At 41.6% G+C, this 24,771-nt stretch overlaps 1 protein-coding gene across 2 annotated transcripts in view; it reads right to left on the bottom strand.

Annotated features, from left to right (window-relative positions):
- The window catches only part of SEC24B (SEC24 homolog B, COPII coat complex component), a 124,753-nt gene that overhangs the window by 53,872 nt on the left and 46,110 nt on the right, over nucleotides 1-24,771 (bottom strand). For both annotated transcript variants that reach the window (XM_073602251.1, XM_073602260.1), the window contains 3 exons: nucleotides 20,451-20,560; nucleotides 18,688-18,800; nucleotides 15,796-15,914 (listed from right to left, as the gene is read on the bottom strand). In XM_073602251.1, coding sequence (XP_073458352.1) covers nucleotides 15,796-15,914; nucleotides 18,688-18,800; nucleotides 20,451-20,560 — 342 coding nt within the window. The remainder of the gene's footprint in view (nucleotides 1-15,795; nucleotides 15,915-18,687; nucleotides 18,801-20,450; nucleotides 20,561-24,771) is intronic.

The following is a 24,771-nucleotide window of genomic DNA, read 5'->3' as shown; positions in this document are numbered from 1 at the left end:
TCTCTCTGGCAGTTCAACGGGCTGTTCTCAGGGCTTCCCCATGCAGAGCTCCGAGGTGAACGTCCTCACCTCTTCCATTGCTAGGCCATGCCCCCAAACTCTAGTTTTTACTTTAGATATACCATAAAAAACTACAAAATGTGCAAGGTCTAAGCCACATAGAATATGAATTAAAAAGAGCAGGATTAACAACAATGCAAAACTAGCCCATTATATACCAACAGAAGCTTTACTATTACACACATTTTAGGTTAAAGTGGTTGTAAACCTTACACATGAAAAAAACAAAAAAAAAAAAAAACAAAAAGAAGAGGGACCTCCAGCTGATTGACAGCCTCAGCTCTGTTCCACTGTGCTGTCCTTTCCCTCCAATCAGCTCTCAGAGTTCTCTTCACTGAGCTCAGCAGAGAGTGTGATTTCAGCTCTCTGTCCTCTATTTTCTTAACTCTCAGACAAGCATTATCATTTCTGCACTTTTAACAGATGTAGAGAAGACCGCAGATAGACAGGTACACCTTATGGAAGAGGAATTGTTTAATCTCTGTATCACCTGAGGCCAGTCACTTTGCTGGGTATATGTAAGGGTTTACAACCACTTTAATATAATATAATGATGGGGGAAGAGAAGAAAGTTCTCGGTTTATCCGTTTGCCAGTGGTTACTCCCTTTAGACTCGGTTCACACTGCCGCGACCTGAAAGTCACACGATTTACACAAGGCGACTTTGCCAGGCGACTTGAAGCAAATTCAGGAATGCCTGTGTAATGTTCCTGTAATGTTGGATCCAAATCACATCAATTTAGATGAGGATACGTCTTCCATTAACGTCTATGGGCACAAGTCAGATTGAAGTCACTTGAAGTAGTACAGGAAAGTCGGAGCAACTTCAGTGGTGCCAATTAAGACAGCTCTTATTGACGAACATGGGATTTTACATGTCACGTGACCTGAGGTCTCACACGTCGGATCCCAAGTCACGGCAGTGTGAATCGAGCCTTAATAAATTTGGCACTGACAGTCTTGGCAGAAAGTGGAAAAACTAAGCAGCAGGCAAACAAAAAAGACAGGGTCACAAAAAGCAGAAAGTTCTCTGAATTCTTCCTAAATATATAGAAACAGTTGCTTAGACTGCAGGTACAGAACTGAAACAGTCACCTATTTTTGGTTAGTTTTATTCTCATGTCAGGAAAAAATAGATTCTAAAGCTTAAATAACTGAGGGCTGCTGCTGGTGTGCGGCAGTGCAAGCACATTGCACTCTTCAACTTTTTTTTTTTTAAGCAGACTTTATAGAAATATGGCATTTCATCAAGTTCTACTGGCCACAGCATGGTGCAAAGTGGTAGACTGCGTTGTAATGTACTAAAAAAGAATGGCATGCCATACTTTTCAGCGCACATCACAGCAATGTAGTGGTACAACCTGACCTGATAGGACAACAAGGCTACCCGATGCAGTCCCATTGCACCTGGTTTGAATGGGCCCTGAGGTCTATACAATTCTATTACAGGATATTCTAAATGTTGTTTTCATACATTTTGAGAATGAATGTTAGTTAAATTTCAAATTATTAAAGTTCTATAATAAACAAAAAAAGCCATCTACAAAAGATAATACATGGTGGCCAAGTAGTGGCAGTTTCAGAACATACCTACCGTATACAAGGTGATACATGGTACAGCATCTCACAAAAGTGAGTACACCCCTTACAATTTTGAAACTGTTTTATTATATCTTTTCATGTGACAACACAAAGAAATCACACTTTGCTATAATGTAAAGTAGTGAGTGTACAGCTTGTATAACAGTGTGAATTTGCTGTCCCCTCAAAATAACTCTCACATCCATTAATGTCTAATCCGCTGGCAACAAAAGTGAGTATACCACTAAGTGAAAAATGTCCAAATTGGGCCCAATTAGCCATTTTCCCTCCCCGGTGTCATGTGACTCAGTGTTAAAAGGTCTCAGGTGTGAATGGGGAGCAGGTGTGTTAAATTTGGTGTTATCGCTCTCACTCTCTCATACTGGTCAACATGGCACCTCATGGCAAAGAACTCTGAGGATCTGGAAAAAAAAAAGAATTGTTGCTCTACATGAAGATGGCCTAGGCTATAAGAAGATTGCCAAGACCCTGAAACTGACCTGCAGCACGGTGGCCTAGACCATACAGCGTTTAACAGGACAGGATCCACTCAGAACAGGCCTCGCCATGGTTGACCAAAGGAGTTGAGTGCACATGGTCAGCGTCTTATCCAGAGGTTCTCCTTGGGAAATAGACGTTTGAGTGGTGCCAGCATTGCTGCAGAGGTTGAAGGGGTGAGGGCAGCCTGTCAGTGCATATATCATACACTGCATCAAATTGGTCTGCATGGCTGTCGTCCCAGAAGGAAGCCTACTCTAAAGATGTTCCACAATAAAGCCCGCAGTTTGCTGAAGAGAAGCAGACTAAGGACATGGATTACTGGAGTCATGTCCGGTGGTCCGATGAGACCAAGAGAAACGTATTTGATTTAGATGGTGTCAAGCATTTATGACGGCAACCAGGTGAGGAATACAAAGACGAGTGTGTCTTGCCTACAGTCAAGCATGGTGGTGGGAGTGTCATGGACTGGGGGCTGCATGAGCGCTGCCAGCACTGGGGAGCTACAGTTCATTGAGGGAACCACGAATGCCAACATGTACCGTGACATACTGAAGTAAAGCATGATCCCCTCACTTCGGAGACTGGGCCACAGGGCAGTATTCCAACATATTGACCCCAACAAACACCTCCAAGATGACCACTGCCTTGCTAAAGAAGCCGAGGGTAAAGGTGATGGAGAACTGGCCAAGTATGTCTCCAGACCTAAACCCTATTGAGCATCCTCAAACGAAAGGTGGAGGAGTGCAAGGTCATCCACCAGCTCTGTGATGTCGTCATGTAGGAGTGGAAGAGAACTCCAATGGCAACCTGTGAGACTCTGGTGAACTCCATGCCTAAGAGGATTAAGCGAGTGCTGGAAAAAAAATGGTGGCCACAAAAAACATTGACACTTTGGGCCCAAATTTGGACATTTTCACTTAGGGGTGTACTCACTTTTGTTGCCAGCGGTTTAGACATTAATGGCTGTGTGTTGAGTTATTTTGAGGGGACAGCAAATTTACACTGCTATACAAGCTGTACACTCACTACTTTACATTGTAGCAAAGTGTTATTTCTTCAGTGTTGTCACATGAAAAGATATAATAAAATATTTACAAAATGTGAGGGGTGTACTCACTTTTGTGAGATACTGTATAAGTCAAATGGTAAATATTTTAAGGGGAACTTTAGTGAGAAAATCAAGTCCTGCCAGATCACTTCAGGCTGGCCACTTTTGTAGGTATAGCTATGTAAAACATTAAAAATAATTGCTGGGGCGTGACCGGATGCTCTAGAGTGTGGACGCATGTGATCTAGCTCCACCGCAGCTCCAGAAGAAATCCTGTAAGATGGAGCCGATGCAGTAGCGTGGGGATGGCCCACCTTGAATTTAGCCGCTCTGCTGCCTCGCCATGCTTTGCCTCGTTGGGCTGCCCCGCTGCTCCGTCAGGGGAACCCGGTTTCTATAGAGGAATTGAGGGGCCGGAGAGAGAGGAAAGCTGCTGGCATGCCTGCAGTACCCTCCGCCACCGTCCTTTGTATACCTTCGTGCTGTATGAATGGTCCAGCGCTCAACAAGGGGAGAGACCACACAGCTGGGATACCGACCATGGAGGGGAGAAGCCTCAAAGTTGAAACATGGGTCCAGCATTTGCAATACAGCTATCAGAGGAGACTAGGCTTTGTCTTTAGTGACACCTGGTGGATATTTAGCACTCTGCACCCTGTACTTGGGATACCCAGTTTTCTGCAGCTAAGGGGTGGGGGGGGGATTTAAGGAGGTCCCCCTTGGACTTTTGCAGCATCACTTTTATCATTATCCTGCCTTTCCCTTTTTTCTCCCTCTCTCTCGGGAGTAAGCGTCACCCTGTCCTAAGGTGGGGAGTCAGGACTGGGTCATTATAAAACATAGTTATGACGAGGAAGAGAGGGGAAGACTCAGCACAACAGGACAGTGCCAGCTCCAGTACCCAGTCACAACGAAGTGTGAACGGGAACCAGGCGGCTGCCAAACTAGAGAAATTTGCCCATACCCCGGTTCAGACCCCCACAAAAGGAGGGCAACAGAACCTCCAAGCGCAATATAAGGTGCATACCGGGGCTGCAGCTGTGAGGAAAAGCCAAGGTCAACAGCAAGCTATAACAGCACCAGTGGTAAATCACACAGGATTGAAACCTGCAGGTGAGGATACCCAGGACATCCAGGATGCCCCAGAACCCTTGACTGGAGCCTCAGCAGAGGGAGAACCAACACTAAAAGTGGTCCTGCAGGCAATTAATTCCTGTAGGACATCTTTGGGTGAACTGTCTGACCAGCTTAAAATCATCAGGGAAGAGCTAACCTTTGTTAGGCACTACCTCCCTAGAAGGGAGAGTAAGCCTAGTGGAGGATGACCTGAACCCCCTTAAAAGCAGGAGATATGAACTGTAAGAGAACAAATGGCTAATTATGAGATAAAAATGGATGACATGGAAAACAGGATGCAAAGGAAAAATGTAAGGATCGTGGGGCTCCCCGAGCGTAGTGAGGGCCCCGACCCTGTGATATTTCTCGAAAAATGGTTCCAGGAACTATTTGGAAAGGACACATTTTCACGATTTTTTGCCATGGAGAGAGCTCATAGGGTGCCCTCTAGACCTCCTCCACCAGGGGGTCACCCAAGATCCCTCCTGGTAAAAATGCTCTTTTATAAGGATAGAGTAACCATATTACAGAAGGCTAGGGAAATGGGCAATATTGTCTACGAAGGTGCAAGGGTATCCATCTATCCAAATTTCTCATCGGAACTGCAAAAATGGAGGGCTAAGTTTCTGAGAATTAAACGTAAGCTACAACAACCAAAAAATATCCTATGCCCTGTTATACCCAGCGAGACTGCGGGTGACCGACTTGGGGGAGACTGTTTTTTTTTTATTCCCTGGAGGGGGTGGCGGTGTAGCTGGCATCCCATGAGGGAAGATTATAGAAGAACCTGAAAATAACGTTTCAAAGATAGAAGTATAATAAATAACTGCATGGGTGATTTAAGGGCACAGCTGATTACTTATTTAGCACATTAAGGAGCCAGGGTGGGGGGTTGCATTTAGGTTAAGGGGAGTAATGTGTATGCGGCCCCCTTTTTCAAAGGGATTTGGGAGAACTTTTTTTTTCCTCTTTTTTCTTTTATTATTTGTAGGAGTTTTTTTTTTGGGGGGGGGGGGGGGGTTATACACAAAAGGAAATAATATTTTTTATTCTGAGCACATAGGAAGGTCACTTTGGAAGCCCCCAGAGAGGACCCAAAGGGGTGGTGAGTGGAGTGGGAATGTGACACAGATGGAGTGATTGGTATGAAAGGTGTATGTGTAGAACTGTAACTATCACAGAAGAAATAGAATGATAAGAATGGGTATTGGTTACTAAAGTAAGATTACACAAAGTATATTGAAATCACATGATTTTATATTATAATATATGCATTTGTTGAACACTAAATGGTTAAAAGGCTAATCTTATGCAGGCGAAAAAGTTAATTATATGCTCTTGGAACGTCCAGGGCTTGGGAGGCCCCATAAAAAAAAACTGCAGTCCTTTCTGTAGCAAAAATATATGGGGTGGGATTACTCTGCCTCCAGTAGACGCACCTCACCAATGTCTCTATCCCGCAGCTGGGTTGGGGGGGGGGGAGGGATTTCCGAACCCAGTATCATTCAGTTCACACCTCCTTCTATGGGGGGGGGGGCGTGTATTCTGATTAGATCTGGGGCGATGTTCACCTGCAGGCTGATTAAGACTGAAGAACTGGGTAGTTACAGTTATCTATATTGTTCAATAGAGAATAGAACATATGTGCTGGCTAATTTTTATATTCCTCCTCCTTTCAATTCTTTAATTTTGTACAAATTAATGGAGAAACTGGGTGTGCCGCTTGTTGTTATGGGAGATCTCAACACGGTCATAGACCGGAAGGTGGATAGGTTCCCCCAGGGAACACAGAGGGGTGTTATAGTTGATGATCGCCTGTCCCTATTTTTGGGAAAGGCCAGACTAATAGATATACGGAGAGTGCGAAAGTCCAGCAGTATTCCAGGACACACTCCACTCTTTCCAGAATTAGTATTGGGGAACGAGGAGGCATTACAGGTGATAAAAAATGTAAGTTATATGCCAAGACGTCTTTCAAATCACTCCCCGATGACAGTGTCAATAAAGGTAAGGGAGAATTTCCGCACCGGGGAGTAGAAAATAAGCCCCTTTTGGATGGAACTAATGGGCGACCCAGATGAGGTTTTAATGGCTTTAAGAGAATTCGTAGACTTGAATAGAGGAACCGCCCCTGTGGGGGTAATTTAGGACACTTTGAAGGCCTTCCTTCGTGGTATAATGATACAGCAAGTGTCAAAAATGTAAAAACGGACCAAGGACAAATAAACAACTTTTTCAGAGGCAGAATACTTTTGGGGAGGGGGAAAGGGTAGGGCGAATGCGGGCCCACTTTGTCAAGGCAAATTCACCCCCATCTATGGTCCCCACGATTAGTATAGGAGTGGGCAGGGTTTCTTCTCACACTCACAAATAAACAACTTTTTCAGAGGCAGAATACTTTTGGGGAGGGGGAAAGGGTAGGGCGAATGCGGGCCCACTTTGTCAAGGCAAATTCACCCCCATCTATGGTCCCCACGATTAGTATAGGAGTGGGCAGGGTTTCTTCTCACACTTCTCACTGGAAATTGTAGATAAGTTCAAAGAACATTATGAGCATCTGTATAGCTGCCGGCAGGAGATGGGGGAAGAAGTGGATGTTTTCTTTAGGGGTCTAGTAATCCCAGCCCTCTCGGAAACCGATAGGGAGGATTTGGACTGATAATAATGGGGGATTTTAACTACCTGGAAATTGACTGGAGAAAAGGCACTGCTGGATCAGTTAAAGGGCAAACATTTATAAAACTATTACAGGAAAATTTTATGGTCCAGTTTATTGAGGCCCCCAACTGGGAATGATGCTCTGTTGGACCTGGTAATCTCAAACCATGCAGAGCTTATTACTAGTTGTTCATATAAAGGAACATCTGGGTAGCAGTGACCAAAACACGATTTCATTTGATGTTAGCTGTAAGCAAAAAACACATACGGGAAAGATAAACACACTTAAATTTGAGAGCAAATTTTGTAAGGATGAGGGCTGCTCTCCAGAACTTAAACTGGGAGGGAATATTGGCATCAATGGGCACAGAACAGAAATGGGAATTCTTCAAAAAGACTGTTTGTGAACTCACTGCAAAGTATATTCCCATGGGCAATAAGTTTAAAAGGTTAAAAATAAAACCTACGTGGCTCACGGCCAAATATAAAAAAGCTATAAACAATAAGAAAAGAGCAAAAATATAAAAATGAAGGAACACTATTGTCGTTTAAATGTTACAAAGAATATAACAGAACATGTAAAAAGAAAATCAAGGACGTAAAAATTCCTAGACAAACGACAGATTGCAAAAGATAGGACAAACCCCCAAAAAATTCTTCAAATATATTAATAGTAAAAAGGTCAAGTCTGAGCATGTAGGCCCTTTACAAAATAATCTAGAGTGGGTGACTGGGGACAAAGAAAAAGCAAATTTATTACATAAATTCTTCAGTTCTGTGTATCCAAAGGAGCATGGGGGAGCTCAAGTCCATAATGGGGGTGGTATTGACACAGCCCCAAACGATCTACAATGGCTCAAAAGTGATATGGTCCAGAAATATTTAGACAGACTAAAGGTCGATAAAGCACCTGGACCAGATGGCATCCACCCACGGATCCTAAAAGAATTGAGTTCTGTCATTTAAAAGCCATTGTTTGTAATTTTTAGGGACTCATTAATGATGGGAATGGTACCACTGGCTTGGCGTAGAGCCAATGTGGTGCCCATATTTAAAAAGGGAACAAAGTCTTTACCAAGTAACTCTAGACCTGTTAGCTTATCTTCTATAGTCAGGAAGATACTGGAGAGTTTAATAAAAGACCACATAGATGAGTTTTTGCTGAAAAAAAATATTTTCAGCATGGGTTCACGAAAGACAGAAGTTGTCAAACAAATCCGATTTATTTTTATGAAGAGGTAAGTAAAACCTTGGACAGAGGGGTGGCTGTGGACGTGATATACTTGGATTTTGCAAAAGCGTTTGACACAGTTCCCCTACACACGGCTAAAGTGCAAGGTAAAGTCTACAGGCTTGGAAATATCAGTTTGTAAATGGATAGAAAACTGGCTAAAAAACAGAATTCAGAGAGTATTGGTTAATGATTCTTACTCTGAATGGTCTAAGGTTATCAGTGGTGTACCCCAAGATTCAGTGTTGGGCCCCTTACTTTTTAATACCTTTATAAATGATATAGGGTCCAGGATTAAAAGTACCATTTCAGTCTTTGCACATGACACCAAACTATGCAGTGGAATAAAGTCCTTACAGGATGTTTGGGCGACTATGTGGCAGATGAGATTCAATGTTGATAAATGTAAAGTTATGCACTTGGGGGCTAAGAATATGCATGCATCATACATATAATCCATAGTGGAGAATGATCTGGGAGTTTCGGCAGATCATAAGCTCAATATTAACATGCAATGCCAAGCTGCGGTTTCCAGAGCAAGCAAAGTCCTTTCTTGTATTAAGAGAGGTATGGACTCCAGAGAGAGATATAATTTTGCCCCTGTTCAAATCAATAGTAAGGCCTCAACTGGAATATGCAGTTCAGTTTTGGGCACCAGTTCTCAAAAAGGATATCGGGGAACTGGAGAAATGCAGAGAAGGGCAACCAAACTGATAAGAGGCATGGAGGAGCTCAGCTATGAGGGAAGATTACAGGAACTGAATTTATTCTCTCTTGAGAAGAGGAGATTAAGGGGGGGGGGGGAGATATGATCAATGTGTACAAATATATAAGGGGTCCATATAGTGAACTTGCTGTTGAGTTATTCACTTTACGGTCAACACAGAGGACAAGGGGGCACTCTTTACGCCTAGAGGAAAAGATTTCATCTCCAAACACGGAAAGGTTTCTTCACTGTATGAGCTGTGAAAATGTGGAATAGACTCCCTCCAGAGGTGGTTCTTGACAGCTCAGTAGATTGCGTTAAGAAAGGCCTTGATTCTTTCCTAAATGCACACAATATAACTGGGTACTAACATTTATAGGTAAAGTTGATCCAGAGAAAATCCGATTGCCTCTTGGGGGTCAGGAAGGAATTTTTTTCCCCTCCTGTAGCAAATTGGATCGTGATTTGCTAGAGTTTTTTTGCCTTCCTCTGGATCAACTGTGGGTATAGGATTGGGTGTATGGGATTGTTTGATATATTTTATTTATGGTTGGACTGGATAGACTTGTGTCTTTTTTCAACCTAACTATGTAACTATGAATACAGATATAAAATTCCTGGCGAAGGTCTTGGCAGCTAGGTTAAACAAGGTCATGTAGAAACTTGCCCATCCTGATCAGTAGGGATTCATCCCTGGAAGATCTACTAGCATAAATATAAGAAGCGTGTATTTGAATTTACAGGTCCTGGCCGATGGGGGGTGGATCGAGGGCTATTTTGTCTTTGGATGCCGCCAAGGCCTTTGACAGCCTTGAATGGCGATATTTGTGGAGGGTCCTGGCCGAGTTTCAATTTGGCCCGGGCTTTATTAACTGGATAAAATTGCTATACAAAATGCCAGAAGCAAAAGTGAGTGTGAATAGTGAATACTCAGACAAATTTCAATTGCTAAGGGGGACGAGACAGGGGTGCCCTATGTCCTCCCTGCTCTTTGCCCTCGCAATCGAACCTCTGGCAGTGGTTCTCAGGTCCTCCCTGGGAGTAAGAGGATTTAGCAGGGGAGTAGTGGAAGAAAAAGTGGCATTATATGCCGATGACCTTCTACTATGGGGGACATGCATACTTCCCTGTTGGGGGCAATGGAAATAATTACAAGTTTTGGACAATTCTCTGGATTTACCATAAACTGGGAAAAATCTGCATTGTTACCAATAGACCCCCTGGAAGGTCCTTTGCCTGAGGAGGCTGCTCAGATTCAAATAGTGGACAAAATGAAATATTTGGGAATATTACAAGAGACCCCCAAACAGTATATCATAAATATTGTCCCACTTCTGGAAAAATTTAGGGGAAACATTAAAATATGGAAACAGCTCCCATTATTAGTAGCAGGACAATGTAACTTGAATAAAATGCTATGGATGCCACAGCTTCTGTATGCATTACATAATTCTCCATTGTGGGTATACCAAAAGTGGTTCCAAAAGTTAGATGTCATCTTTAGAGAATTAATCTGGAAAGGTGGCCTGGCAAGAATCCGCCTGCTTACCCTACAACTACAAAGACAGGAAGGAGGGGTTGCACTTCCACATCCTCAGAGTTACTTCCTCGCAGCACATTTACAGTATATGCAAGGGTGCAATGGGTTGGAAGGAAGATATGTAGGGAGGGAAATGTTGCTACAAAACACTCTGCATGGATCATTTGTGGAAGCCATGAAGGTGGGTTCTTTCCCTCCTAGGCTCCTCACACTAAGTTTAATGATAAGAGTATGGGATACAGTGAAGACATTGCTGGGGTACAGGGGATTCACAGAGTAAACCCCCCAATGGGAGAATAGAAATCTGGGAAAAATCCAGAAGATGGGGACAATCAAGGAATGGGAAAGGTGTGGAATAAAGTATATTAGCCAGCTATACAAAGATTACATTCTGAAATCTTTTCAGGAACTGAGGGAACAATACACAATACCAAATAAATCCTTTTGTAGGTACCTACATGTCAGGCATGTTTTGGGAGAGCAGTTTAGAGAGGGGGTGCTGGAATGGAGCAAGATTCCTTTGCTCCAGAAGGTAATCAATACAACAACCCTAAAAAGCCTCATCTCAAGCCTATATCAGCATATATAGAAGGGGAGCCTCGAAGGGATAGGGGCCCCACCTGGTAGGAGGATGTAGGAACAAGACGTAGGAACTATAATGGAACAGTGGAGCAGAGTCCTCGAACTGAGCCCCTTGGTCTCACTTCCCCCTCCCAAAGGATTTCACATCTGTTTTTATTATATAGAGCCTATTATACCCCCCAAAGGCTTTTTATGTTTGGCCACAGATTGGATGCAAGCTGTACAAGGTGCGGGGAAATGGTGATTTAATCCATATGTTTTGGAGGTGTCCAAAGTTATTTCAGTATTGGAGGGAGGTAGCTGGAAGTTATAAGTCAGGTATTTGGAGGACCCCCAAACCTGGATGTTAGGCTCTGTGTATTGGGGCTTATAGAAGGGGAGAGAGTGAAGACGGGGAGGGAAACCCCAGGTATACCCAGATTGCAATCCGAAGGTGCCGATTCCAGGCAAGGAAATGGATAGCACAAAAGGTGGCAATCGGTCTTGCCAACAATTTGGAAGGAAAAATCTGTATATACCAGACAAAGTTGCATAAAGAAATATGAAGAGATCTGGAAACCCTGGAGGGAGGCAAAGGGGTATCCCCCCCAGAACGAGATGGAAGATATTAGCCAGGAACCACTTGTACAGAGGGAGAAGGATAAGAAGGGTTGGATAGAGGATAGGGACAAATAATGCCCATGTCAAAGGAAAAGGTAAAGGGACAGAGAACAAGCGCAATAAAGACAAGAGGGGACATATTGCAATGAGAGGGAAGAGTGACTGAGGGGAAAGATGTGGAGTTAGGAAAGGAGGATGGCTGAGAGTGGAGAGATGAAAGGGAAGGGGATTGAATGGTTTGGGAGGGGACAACTGAGAAATTTATTGTGAATATGTTATACAATCATTATTTTGTACCTTTGCATACAAAGTGGTGCTGGGTCTTATTGTATGTTAACATGTTTAATGAAAAACATTTTTAAATAAAGATTATAAAGTTAAAAAAATAAAGAAAAATAATTGCCTAGCCTGTTCAAAACCTAATACACTGTCTCACCCTGTTTTGCACATGCTCAGTTACTCTCTATTTTTAGACACTGCTGAATTTGTAGAGGCCGATCTGCCGACAGCCTTAAAGAGGAATTAAACCCTCCTTATCCTTTACAACCAAGGAAGCTGCTTCTGTTTGATCTGCACATGTGATCAGTTATGACACCAGGTAATTTGGTTGAGGACACAAGCAAAATGTAACAGTTACTAAACATTCCAGGAACGTAACCGTTTTTGAAACTAAACTGATGGGTATAGTAGTTCCACTTTATGATTTACTGCTGTTCAGGGGCTCTGGGCTTCAGCAAAATGGGGGCCTCCAGCAAAAAAAAAAACAAAAAAAAAAACAGGATCAATGCTGGAGGCAATATACAGCACACACCAATTTTGGTAGCATAATTATTAATGTTGAATGTATGTTCCTTGCTAAAGAACATTTTATTATCAAGTTATCGGTAAAGTTCACCTTCAAGAATATTTTTGGCATATACACAAGATTATATATGGTACATGGAAAACTTGACAATTACTTAATGTGTGATATATATATATATATATATATATATATATATATATATATATATATATCTATATATATATCTATATATATATCTATCTATATCTAAAAAAAGGTCTCAAACAACAAGTGTATCATTGCGGGAATGTACCTACAGTATTTTTATTATAAACAGGAAAGAGAAGACACTTTTACCAACATTACTATTGAATTAACTTGAATTAATTTGCAGCAAAGCGGTAGCATCATTTTAATGAAAAATTTCTGGCATGGATATATAATAGGTTATTAAATTAGATGGACAGGAAATGAAAAAAGAAAAAAAAACAGGAGAGAATGAGCAGGCTGGGGAAGAGCAAGAGAGGCAGAGAGGAGATAAATAGAGGAAAAATTGAAGAAAAAAGGAAATTGGGGAGTGGTAGGCATTCCCAAACCCAGCCATGACCAGCCAGTAACAATGGCTACATTAAATCAGCCAACACATCTGAAATCTCTTGAGAATGTTGGAAGATCATCCATGCGGCCCAAATAAATGTATGTCTATTCAATAATTCATATGCTGCAGCTACTCGTGGTAGTATTTGGTATCATAATTTCTGTTGTCCTAGCATAGATGTAAAGGATGTGGGCTCAAATTGCTTGATAGGAGCTCATTCTCACCATATATGGGTTATTTTACTAACCGCACATGCCATCCCCAATAGCGGTCACGAACAAAGGGTAAATATTATCAAGGAAAGATAGGCATCTATACCAGCAAGAAAGGATTTTGAAATTTTTCTCCTGTGCTTTGCTCACTTGAAGCATAACTTTTTATGCATACTGTAAAAATCAAGTAATCTGGCATCTGTTCTCAAGATGACAGGAGTTGCCATATGCACAGATTACAAATTTACCTGGGCTCTGTAAAGAGCAAGCTGTATACATGGAAAACAGCAATGCAGAGAACACACTCCCTGGAATTCATAAAGACTGACGCAGACAGATTTTGCAAAAGTGTTTCTCATGCGTGCTACACCACTTTTTAAAATACATGCAAGACACTTTTGCAAAATCTGTCTGAGCCAGTTTCTCTCTCTGTACACCAGAAGAGAGTTGGTCCTAATTAGCTCCACTTTCGTAAGATACAAACTGGCAGTATTTTGCGCAATTTGGGTTAATAGTGGCAAATTTTAACAACTACCTTAACTTGTTGCACGGTCACTGTCAGGACCAGAAGTGTCACATATGCTTCATGAATTTGGTGCAATACATTAACAAAAGGGATAAACGCCAAAAAAGTGGCGCAGGTCCTTGTGGTCCTGGCAGGAACCACAGTATGGGAGTATAGGATTTGGGTTCCTCTGATCCCCCTCTTTTCTATCCTTCCCTCTGCTGCCCCCCCCCCCTCTTTTTTCATGCAATGATTTGGGGTTTGCGGTTTTCTCCCCAATAAAATAAGAAAATAAAAAGGGAGGTTCGCTTTGGCCTAGTTAGTAGGTGGGACACGCTGCATTGCCAACCTAGCTTATGTTTGTATTCTTTGGGTCCAAGGGCCCTTACTACATTTATGATTATGAGCAGTGTAATGAAGTGCCTCACTTATTGTACCCTATGCCATTACAAGTATGCTTGAAATTTTGGACCGATTCTTCTAAAAAAATAAATTAAAAGAAAAGTGGATGCAGCGGCTTTACTGAATCCCCCCCCCACTCCATTGTGCTTATAGCATGGGTAGCTTGCACAGTAGTAGTTAAAGAAGAGCTCCAGGTTAGCTGCTGACTTTTTAAATTGGGGCAATTACCTGTCCAGGCATCCAGCAATGTCCTCACCCGAACAGATTCTTCAATCTGCTATTGGGTGCTAGCGCCGCCATTTTGACTATGGGAAACCGGCATTGAAGCCTTGCAGCTTCACAGCCTTCGGGGACCTGTGATGTGACGGCAGAAAGGGGGGGGGGGCAGACAAGCAGAGCTTCCCCTTTTGGGTGGAGCTCAGTTTTAAATGTGTATTATAAACCCAACAAAGAAGTCACCCAATTTTTTTCTCCCTTATGCTCTGTTAACTAAACCATCAAATGTTTGCACCCTGCCCAGTTCACTTCTGTTAATAACAAAGCATTTCCACTCCCACGTTATGGAGGCAGAAAAAGGTAGAGGTGTCCTGTAGTACTTACACTTCTAGTCCTAGGGTGACAACACTTCTGTAGATACAGTAGAGCGAGTAAGCCTCGTGACCCTAGGACAGGAAGGATAACTAGATACAAATAAAGAAAAGTCTGAGAAAATTTAAAACAGCATACTCTAGAAATCTGCAATATATATTCATTTTTGTTCTTGGGTTTATTTTAAACCAAGGGTGGGCTAAATTATGTAGCCCATCCTTCGTTTACACGTTAAATCAAGGGTAATTCAATATACAAACCAGCATGCAGCTTAAAAAAGCAAAAACAAAAAACAGGGAAATAAAGTTCATCTTATGACAAAATACATTTAAAAATGTTAGAAGCCTGCATTAAGTCAGCTATACATAATCTGTATACAGTTTCCTTTTGATTTACTAGAACTATGTAACCTGAGGGCCCACCTAATTATTTAATTCAGTTCATAACAAATCAGACAGTCCCTTGCCCTACACAGTTGAAGATGTTGTTATCAAGCACGGCTATCTATAACATTTTATAAGGGCTGGCTGGATGCCTGACAAGGGATTTAAGTATATCAGCCTTGAAGGGGTTGTAAACTCTCGCTGTTTTTCACCTCAATGAATTCTATGCATCGAGTTGAAAAACCTCTTGTAGTGTAGTGCAATTGTTCCTGCGCCGGGGACAAACACACCCGCTCCAGCCGGTGTCTCGGGTCCTGATTGGATAGATTGATAGTAGCACCGCAATTGGCTCCCGCTGTCAATCAAATCAAATGACGCAGGAGACGGGGGGTGGAGCAGAGTCCTGCTGTCTGTGTTAATGGACGCAGCAGCAAGACACGGAAGAGCACCCGCATGGGTGCCCCGAGGGAGAGTGCTTCTCCGACGGGGCACTCGGGAAGAGGAGGAGCCAGGCGCGCCGGTGAGGGACCCCAGAAGAGGAGTATCGGGGGCCCCTATGTGCAAAACTAACTGCACAGAGGAGGCAAGTATGACAGGTTGGTTAAAAAAAAAAAAAAAAAAAAATTAAAAAAGAACCTTTAGTTATCCTTTAATTATTCATTTTAATGTCAGTGGTGCACTTAACGTTCCAAGTACTTACCATCTACATCTGAAACAATTAGCATCTGGGGCTGTGAAAGACCTTCTTGTAAATTGTAGAAATGAACAGTGCTATCAAATGTTATGAAGCCAATTTTTGTTCTGGAATCTCCACGCAATCTTAAAATAGAGATAAGTTGACATGAGTGTCACGACGGACAACATGGATCATAACCATGCTTAGATTACAGTTTCATGTGGTTACAGATCACCCGTTTGTCTGTGAGTGCTATATTAAAGCCCTTCATTTCCAGAGAAAATGGAGGATCAGGAAGGATGGGATGGATAAAGTAAGTGGATTTGAACAAAGCTACTCACCTTTCAGAACCTATTGTCAGGGTTTGAACCTCTCTAGAATAATGTATTGTTCGTAGTGGAAAACGCAATGGGCAGGGTCCTGATGACCAGTATCGTTGGTCAATTCAGGTAACAGGTTACCGGCTCACCTAATAGGGTGGTGTTCCTTGTCAGAACAGGCGAAGTAGTTAAATTAAAAGGGGAGTGGGAATAGGACCCAAGGTGTCCTTACCTTCAGTGAAGGAAAAGGAACAAACTGCAGTTTAACCTGATATAACTTTATTAGAACAATTAGTAGAAAAACATTTTAATCATTGAAAGGAAAGCATAAACAATAGGAGATTGCATAAAGTAAAAACTGACAACGTTGTCACTTAAAAACGTGCCCATGCCCATGAGCTCAGCCATATCCCAGTCATCCACACGTGTCAATCATCTCAAGTCATTAAGTGTGACTTAATATATAATGCTTACATGTGTTTAGGCGAGGTGAGTTCCGGGAAACCCTGGTAGCACAAGTCGGTACCCGTATTGTGCTTAACCATGGACCTCCAGACTCCCTATATGCCTATAGAGCTGCTGCATTAAGTCTTTACAATGTTGAAAAAAGCATTGGTTATCTCAGGCAAATAAATGCAATTCTGGCTAGAAAGTATCCCTGATAGTTAGTGAACAAGACAGGTTTGATTTCTGGATGTAGCACTGTCAATCGTAGAGATAATATAAAAAAAAATTGCAGCACGCTGTGATGCAAGCATGCGACTTGAGTCAAGGAGAAACAATAGATCCACAACAAGCCTGTTAGTCATTCAGCACCATGTTTCCATGAAACATTAAAGATAGCACCGCATATAGTTTGGAGTCGAGTCAAAACACAGAGCTTTTTTTTTTTTTTTTTTGCCTCTGTGTTTTGACTCAGCTGACTATATTTTCCTATCCAAACTATATAAGTCACACTTAATGACTTGAGATGATTGACACGTGTGGATGACTGGGATATGGCTGAGCTCATGGGCATGCGTTTTTAAGTGACAACATTGTCAGTTTTTAACTTATGCAATCTCCTATTGTTTAGGCTTTCCTTTCAATGATTAAAATGTTTTTCTACTAATTGTTCTAATAAAGATATATTTTAGGTTAAACCGCAGTTTGTTCCTTTTCCTTCACTGAAGGTAAGGACACCTTGGGCCCTATTCCCACTCCCCTTTTATTTTGTATAATGTATTGTTCCCATAGAAGTCTACAGGGGATTCTTAAACACCAAGAAATGCAGAACTGGGCCACAGGTACGAAAAGTGTATAACGCCACTACTTACAGCTACTGGATACAGGGACAAGAACTTACAATTGGTAATGTCACACTCACCTACCTCAACTCTTGGTATTACAAAAAATCCCTTAAAAGGCTTATTTAGATACGGTAGAGCGAGTAAGCCCCTTTTAAATGCCTATTTGAAAGTTTTTTAAAAAAACTGACTCCAAGTATAGTTAGAGTTACTATTTAAAACTAACAATGCTTACCTCAGTGAACCCAAGGTTTCCTAAAGTGTGGTATATTTACTACTGGCAGTATATGGGCTCAGTACTGAGTGTACACAACAGCACAAAAGGACTTGGAATGAATTACAGAGAACTTTGCATGCCAAAAGAATATACGACACCTCTAGCCATAACTTAAAGTGGAAGAAAAGCCTAACCGTATAACCTAACCGAAAATATTCCAAAGGGCCCATTTTTCTCTTGTGAAATTACTGTTATTAATAGTACTTTAGATACTTGCAGTTTTGGTATATGAACAACATGCTGTACAAAAAAACTCAGACTTCTAAAGAAGTCCACAAGTGGTTTTCTCTTGCTGGATTTAAATAACAGCTATTAATGGTTTAGTATGAGTCATTCAGATAAAAGTCATACATATACTGACAATCAATAATTACATAGCAATGCTTAAATATGTACCTTGCCAAAAAAGGAAACCATTGATAAGCTTATCTATTTCATAGCAAACAGAATGAGCAGCTCTGTAAAGCAGTTTATATCTATACTTTAAGACATGGGCAAATTGGCTTCAATTTAAGACTACTATATTATATTATGAAATTATTTCAGACTCCTAAGTTGGGTAAAGGGAGTCAGAATATGACATATCAGTAATTATTAACTATCGTTAACTTCTTGATAGCATTATTTATCAATTTGTCATAATTCGCCATAGGTTTTTTTCATTTTTATTCATCCCCCCCTTTCCAATTTTTTTTCTCCTCTCTTTCTTCTTCTAATTGAAGTTTTTCCTATCTGTTGTTCCCTTCCTCCCCCTTCTATTCCAAGAGGTTTATGTTTAAAGACAATGGAAGTTAGATTTATGCTTGAAACATGTCGACATTTTAATTACATCTGATTATTTGTGAGATTTGAAATATAAATGCATTGTATTGTTTTATTATTTGAATTAGCAATAAAAAAAAAAAAATATTATATATTTAAAAAACAACTGTGTGTGTGTGTGTGTATATTTCCTATGATTTCAAAGGGGATGAGATGGGTTATACGATGGAGGCTATTCAATAAACAAAACATTTCTAGAAAAAATACATACTTGTCTAGATTTTCCAAAAGTGACTGAGCGAAATATTGTAGATACCCCGACTCTATAGCATTGTACGATACATCCAGAACAAACAGATAAACCGCTGGGGGAGGTGGCCGAAGCTTAAATGAAATTGAGAAAAAAACGTACAAAATTACAAGCATATCTAAGAAGCCATAATCTAAAAAAGTTATATTCTTTAGGTGAATAAAAGCATGGTTACAAGAATTATTTAAAGCGATTGTAAAGAGTTTTTTTTTTTTTTAAATAACAAACATGTCATTACTTACCTACTCTGTGCAGGGGTTTTGCGCAGAGCAGCCCTGATCCTCCTCTTCTCGAGTCCCCTCGCCGGTGCTACTGATGGCTTTTTTCCCATCCTGTCATGGCCCAGCATACCTTAAAGTGCATGTCCAGCCAAAACTATTTTTTTTCTCTTAGTTTTGGATAGAGTGGGGAAGGATTAGAATCCCTGCCATGCTATCTGGGGTCCCATTAGACCCCATGGTCCCAATTTCCATCATTTTCCTGTCCTGCTGAATCGGAAAGGAAGTGAGGGGAATTCTGCAAACAGCAACATGGACAGAAATAAAATGATTTTTTTTAGTAGTGGGAGAAGACCAACTCTTATCAAGTTCTTATTTCCGTCGGTGTCTCCATTACATATTTTCCTGAAAAGTCGCTGTGTTTAGTACCCATTGCATACCAGGTAGGGAATGGTCTTGTTGGCATAAGAGCATTTCTTGAAAACTGCAAAAGTTTAAAAGTGTATGTCAAGCCTGAAACTTTTTGTTCTCTAGTTTTGAATAGAGTGGGGGAAGGATTACTGCCTCCGTTATAGAGATTTCCCCTCACTTCCTGGCCTGCTGACAGCAGTTTCACTAGACTGGAAGTGAAAGGAAATCTCTATAAAACGCAGACCCAGATAGAAGTAAAAATCCAACAGAGGTAGTAATCCTTTCCTACTCTATTCAAAGCATACACATAGCTTTTACGGTTTTTAAAAAAAAAATGCTCTCATGCCAACATGACCATTTCCTACCTGGTATACAATGGGTACTATATACAATGACTTTTAAGTAGTAGGGCACAAAATGTTTTGCATTAGCACGCCAAATTACTGCTCAGTGGAGGAAAGTAGAGAAAAACACAAACGTCAATCTCTAATATTGTATTTTCACACAGCCCAGTTATTCGTGCTTCCCCATAAACAATTTCCCATCGCTGTTGGGCCGAGTCAGAAAATTCTGTGTTTACCATTTTCCCAATGGTCAAGCCTTTTCCCTAATGGAAACAAAAGAAATGTGGTGTGGAGGGAAGAAATCTTACCGCTACTACTTGTCAGTCTGATTGTGACTCACAGATCCATCAAATCAAAGTCCTAATGATGTGCCTGTGTGCTGCATTCAGCATGTGTTTCTACAGTATACATGAGAACTCCTCACACATGTATATGGGGCTGACACAGAAGACTGGAGAGACCCAGAAGCTCCATTAAGTAGACCTAACTGGGATTTTAGTCTGCAGATCAGGACCATACAGGTGAACATTAATAAATGGAGTTGTAACATGTTGCCGATTGCCTTACGCTATTAAAAGCATAAGAATGGGTAGTGGTAATACAATAGTACATCCCTAACCAAGACAAGGTCATGTGTAGCAGAAGCCCAATAATTCTAAAACAAACTGAAGTTCATTTCAAATATATAGCAATGTTCTTTTAGTTAATGTGTACAGAGTTTGACAGTGCTTAAACAGAGATTGTGCTTTACCATATAATCAGACGAAGCAACGAACTCCACAGAAGAACTCAAAACTTCGGTTTGTTTGTGTGGCTCTCCATAACTACGAGTCACTGGGTTGTACATGAATTCTTCTGGTACTAAAGAGAAAACAATGAAAATCACGTTTAGCTGTACCATTAAAGTGTTACTAAAGTCAAAGATTTTTTAAAATTAAAATAACAAACATGTTCTACTTACCTGCTCTGTGCAGTGGTATTGCACAAAGTAGCTCCGATCATCCTCTTCTGGGGTCCCCGGCGGCGATCTTGGCTTCTCACCTTTTTAGGACTACCATAGCCAGCCGCTGGCTAAGGGGAGAACATAGTCTGAGCGCTCTCGACCTGTGCATCAATGGAGCCACGCTCTATAGATTTACACAGAGGGACTTAGGCCCCCCCCCCCACTTCCTCTTCACTGCATCTGGTTGACAGCAGCAAGAGCCAATGGCTGCTGCTCGAATGCTGTGTAAAGAGGAAAGGAGGGGAGAATAGATGCAGCCGTGCACAGTGCTGATCTCTTCTCCACTCTCTTCCCCTTCACATGGGGAAAGGGGGCACAAAGAAATTGAAAATGTTTTTTACCTTAATGCAAAACAATGCATTAAGGTGAAAAACGTTTTTAGGTTCAATAACACTTTAACCACTTGACCACTGGGCACTTAAACCCCCTTCCTAACCAGACCAATTTTCAGCTTTCAGCGCTCATACACTTTTAATGAAAATTACTCAGTCATGCAACACTGTACCCATATTAAATATTTGTCTTTTTTTCACACAAATAGAGCTTTCTTTTGGTGGCATTTAATCACCACTATAAATGAAAAGAGACCGAAAATTCGGTAAAAAAAAAAATTTTTTTTTCTTTTTTTCTGTTATAAAATTTTGCAAATTAAGAATTTTTCTTCATAAATTTTGGCCAAATTTTATACTGCCTACATATCTTTGGTAAGAATAATCCAAATCAGTGTATATTATTTGGTCTGTGTGAAAGTTATATATAGAGTCCACAAGCAATGGTGCCAATCACTGAAAATTGAGCACACCTGAAGTACTGACGGCCTAGCCCATTTCTTGAGACCCTAACAAGCCAGGACAGTACAAATATCCCCCAAATGACACGTTTTTGGAAAGTAGATATTCCAAGGTATTTAGAAAGAGGCATGGGGAGTTTTTTGAAGTTGTAATTTTTTCCCCACAATTCTTTGCAAAATCAAGATTTTTTTCTTCTTTTTGTGTGTGTCATATTATCAGGTTATTTCTCACACACAGCATATGCATACTACAAGTTACACCCCAAAATACATTCTACTACTCCTCCTGAGTATGGCGATACCACATGTGTGAGATTTTTACACAGCGTGGCCACATACAGAGGCCCAACATGCAGGGAACACCTTCAGGCGCTCTAGGAGCATAAATTACACATCTAATTTCTTTACTACCTTTTATACTTTTGAAGGTCCTGGAGCACCAAGACAATGGAAATGCCCCAAAAAATTACCCCATTTTGGAAAAAGAACCACTCAACGTATAATCTATGAGGCATATCGAGTCTTTTGAACATTTTTTTCTACAAGTTTTTGGAAAATGTGTAAAGAAAATGAAAACGCATTTTTTTTTTTTTACACAAAGTTGTCCATTTATACAATATTTCTAACGCATAGCATGTACATACCAAAAATTACACCCAAAAATAGATTCTCCTACTCCTCCTCAGTACGGCAATACCACATGTGTGAGACTTTTACACAGCCTGGCCACATAGAAGGCCCAACATGCAGGGAGCACCGTCAGGTGTTCTAGGGGCATAAATGTCAAATCTAATTTGACTACCTATTACACTTTGAGGCACTGTAGTGGCATGGATGTAGCATGGATAAGACATAGATGGGGATGGCTAAGCATGGTTGAGCCATGAATGTGGTTGGCTGAGTATGGCTGAGTACAGATGGGATGGCTGGGTATGGCTGAGTAGGGATGAATGAGTATTGCTGAGTATGGCTGAGTATAGGAGGCTGAGCATGGATGGATGGATGAGCATTGCTGAGGATGGATGGATATATTGCCGAGCATGGATGAGTATTGCTGAGTATGGATTGATGGATGAGTATTGCTGAGTATGGATTGATGGATGAGTATTGCTGAGCATGGATGGATGGATTAGTATTGCTGAGCATGGATGGATGAGTATTGCTGAGTATGGATGGATGGATGATTATTGCTGAGTATGGATGGATGAGTATTGCTGAGTATGAATGAATGGATGAGTATTGCAGAGAATGGATGGATGGATGGATGAGTATTGCTGAGTATGGATGGATGAGTATTGCTGAGTATGGACGGGTGGATGAGTCTTGCTGAGCATGGATGAGTATTGCTGAGTATGGATGGATGAGTATTGCTGAGCATGGATGGATGAGTACTGCTGAGCATGGTTGGATGAGTACTGCTGAGCATGGATGGATGAGTATTGCTGAGCATGGATGGATGAGTATTGCTGAGCATGGATGGATGAGTATTGCTGAGCATGGATGGATGGATGAGTATTTCTGAACATGCATGGGAAGGATGGATGAGTACTTCTGAGCATGAATGAGTATGGATGGGATGGATGAGTATTTCTGAGCATGGATGGGTGTGGATGGGATGGATGGGTAATTCTGAGCATGGATGAGAGGGATGCATGGATGGATGAGTATTTCTGAGAATGGATGAGTATGTATGGGATGGATGGATGAGTATTTCTGAGCATGGATGGGAGGGATGCATAGATGGATGAGTATGGATGGGATGGATGGAGGAGTACGTCTGAGTATGGATGGGATGGATGGATGAGTACTTCTGAGCATGGTTGGGAGGGATGCATGGATGGATGAGTATTTCTGAGCATGGATGGTATGGATGGATGAGTACACTTCTGAGCATGGATGGCAGGGATGCATGGATGGATGAGTATTTCTGAGCATGGATGGGATGGCATGGATGGATGGCTGGCTGAATGGCTGGAATGGGCACAGAGCAGCACTGTGGGAACTACACATCCAGCCCACAGCGCTGCAGCACTTGATCTCTCCCCTCTCACTGTATCAATAGGTACGGGAAGGGGAGAGAGGAACTGGACATGACGCCGGTTTGTTTACAAGTGATCTCTCTGTCATTTGATGGAGCGATCACGTGGTAAACGGCCGCTGTCAGCAGCCATTTACCATGATCCGTGATGCGCCAGATCCAGGTCATGGATATTCCCAGGTACGCGCCCCAGGGGGGGCGCGCGGGACCAAGATTCTGGGAGGATGTCCATGGACGCCCTCCCAGAATGAGCCGACCGCGCTGCAGCTGTCTTTCGGCTATGGCCAGGTCGGCATGTGGTTAAAGCGGAAGTAAACCCATCCATAAAACAGTTTCATTTCCGGCACGTGCCGGAAATGTAACACTCCCATTGGTTGTGCTCTCAACCAAACTGTCAAACCATCCAATGGCTGGTGTCATAACTGATCACATGGGCAGCTTCCTTGGCTGAAAACGATAGGGGGGTTTACTTACACTTTAAAGCAGAGGTGAAAACTTCTAAACAGAAAACAAACTAAACTCATTTGACCCGGATAATGACGGACATGAAACACAGAGACTAATAACCACTGCCTGTTATACCACAAGGTAAACCTAAACATATTTCCTCCCTTTGTATTTATATGCTGATGCTCCAAAGTATAGATATTAAAAAGTTATGAGTTCAATATAAATTTGTTGTAATTATCTCTGGGACTATACAGTGTTATGCATGCAATCTATTCAAGTAATACATACTAATGTATGATTAATAACGATCAGTGATCAGCTCAGGTGTGTTTGGGCACAAGTTGGAAGTCAGTTGAGCTATCCCACCAGGAAACCATCAAAGCCGACAACCAATCAGGCAGTAGAAGCATTCCCCACCCTGCAGCCGTACATATGCAAGGGAAGTGTACATGTGCGGCTGGGGGGCAGGGAATGCCTCCACTGCCTATGACTGGCTGTCGGCTTTGACAGTTTGCTTTTGGGATAGCTCAGGTGGGTCAGACTTGTGTATGAACCTGCCTGAGCTCATCCCTACTTGTGATTTCCTGGTCTTGCTTGCTTATAGATATACCTTGACCCTCTTGGTGATCTCCTGGCAAAGCAGGGCATCTGTCACCTGAGAGATATCCTCACTTCACTGACACAGTGATATAGTCATCATAAAATTCTATGTTCTTCAATTATAATAATTTGGTGTGTTGCATTTGAGATAAATATACACAGTGAATGTATGTGTAAAAATATGTTTTGTG

Source organism: Aquarana catesbeiana, linkage group LG01, assembly GCF_042186555.1.
Source record: "Aquarana catesbeiana isolate 2022-GZ linkage group LG01, ASM4218655v1, whole genome shotgun sequence".
NCBI lineage: Eukaryota > Metazoa > Chordata > Amphibia > Anura > Ranidae > Aquarana > Aquarana catesbeiana.
Note: the sequence above shows the minus strand (reverse complement) of the source record. Positions and strands in the feature narration are given on the sequence as shown.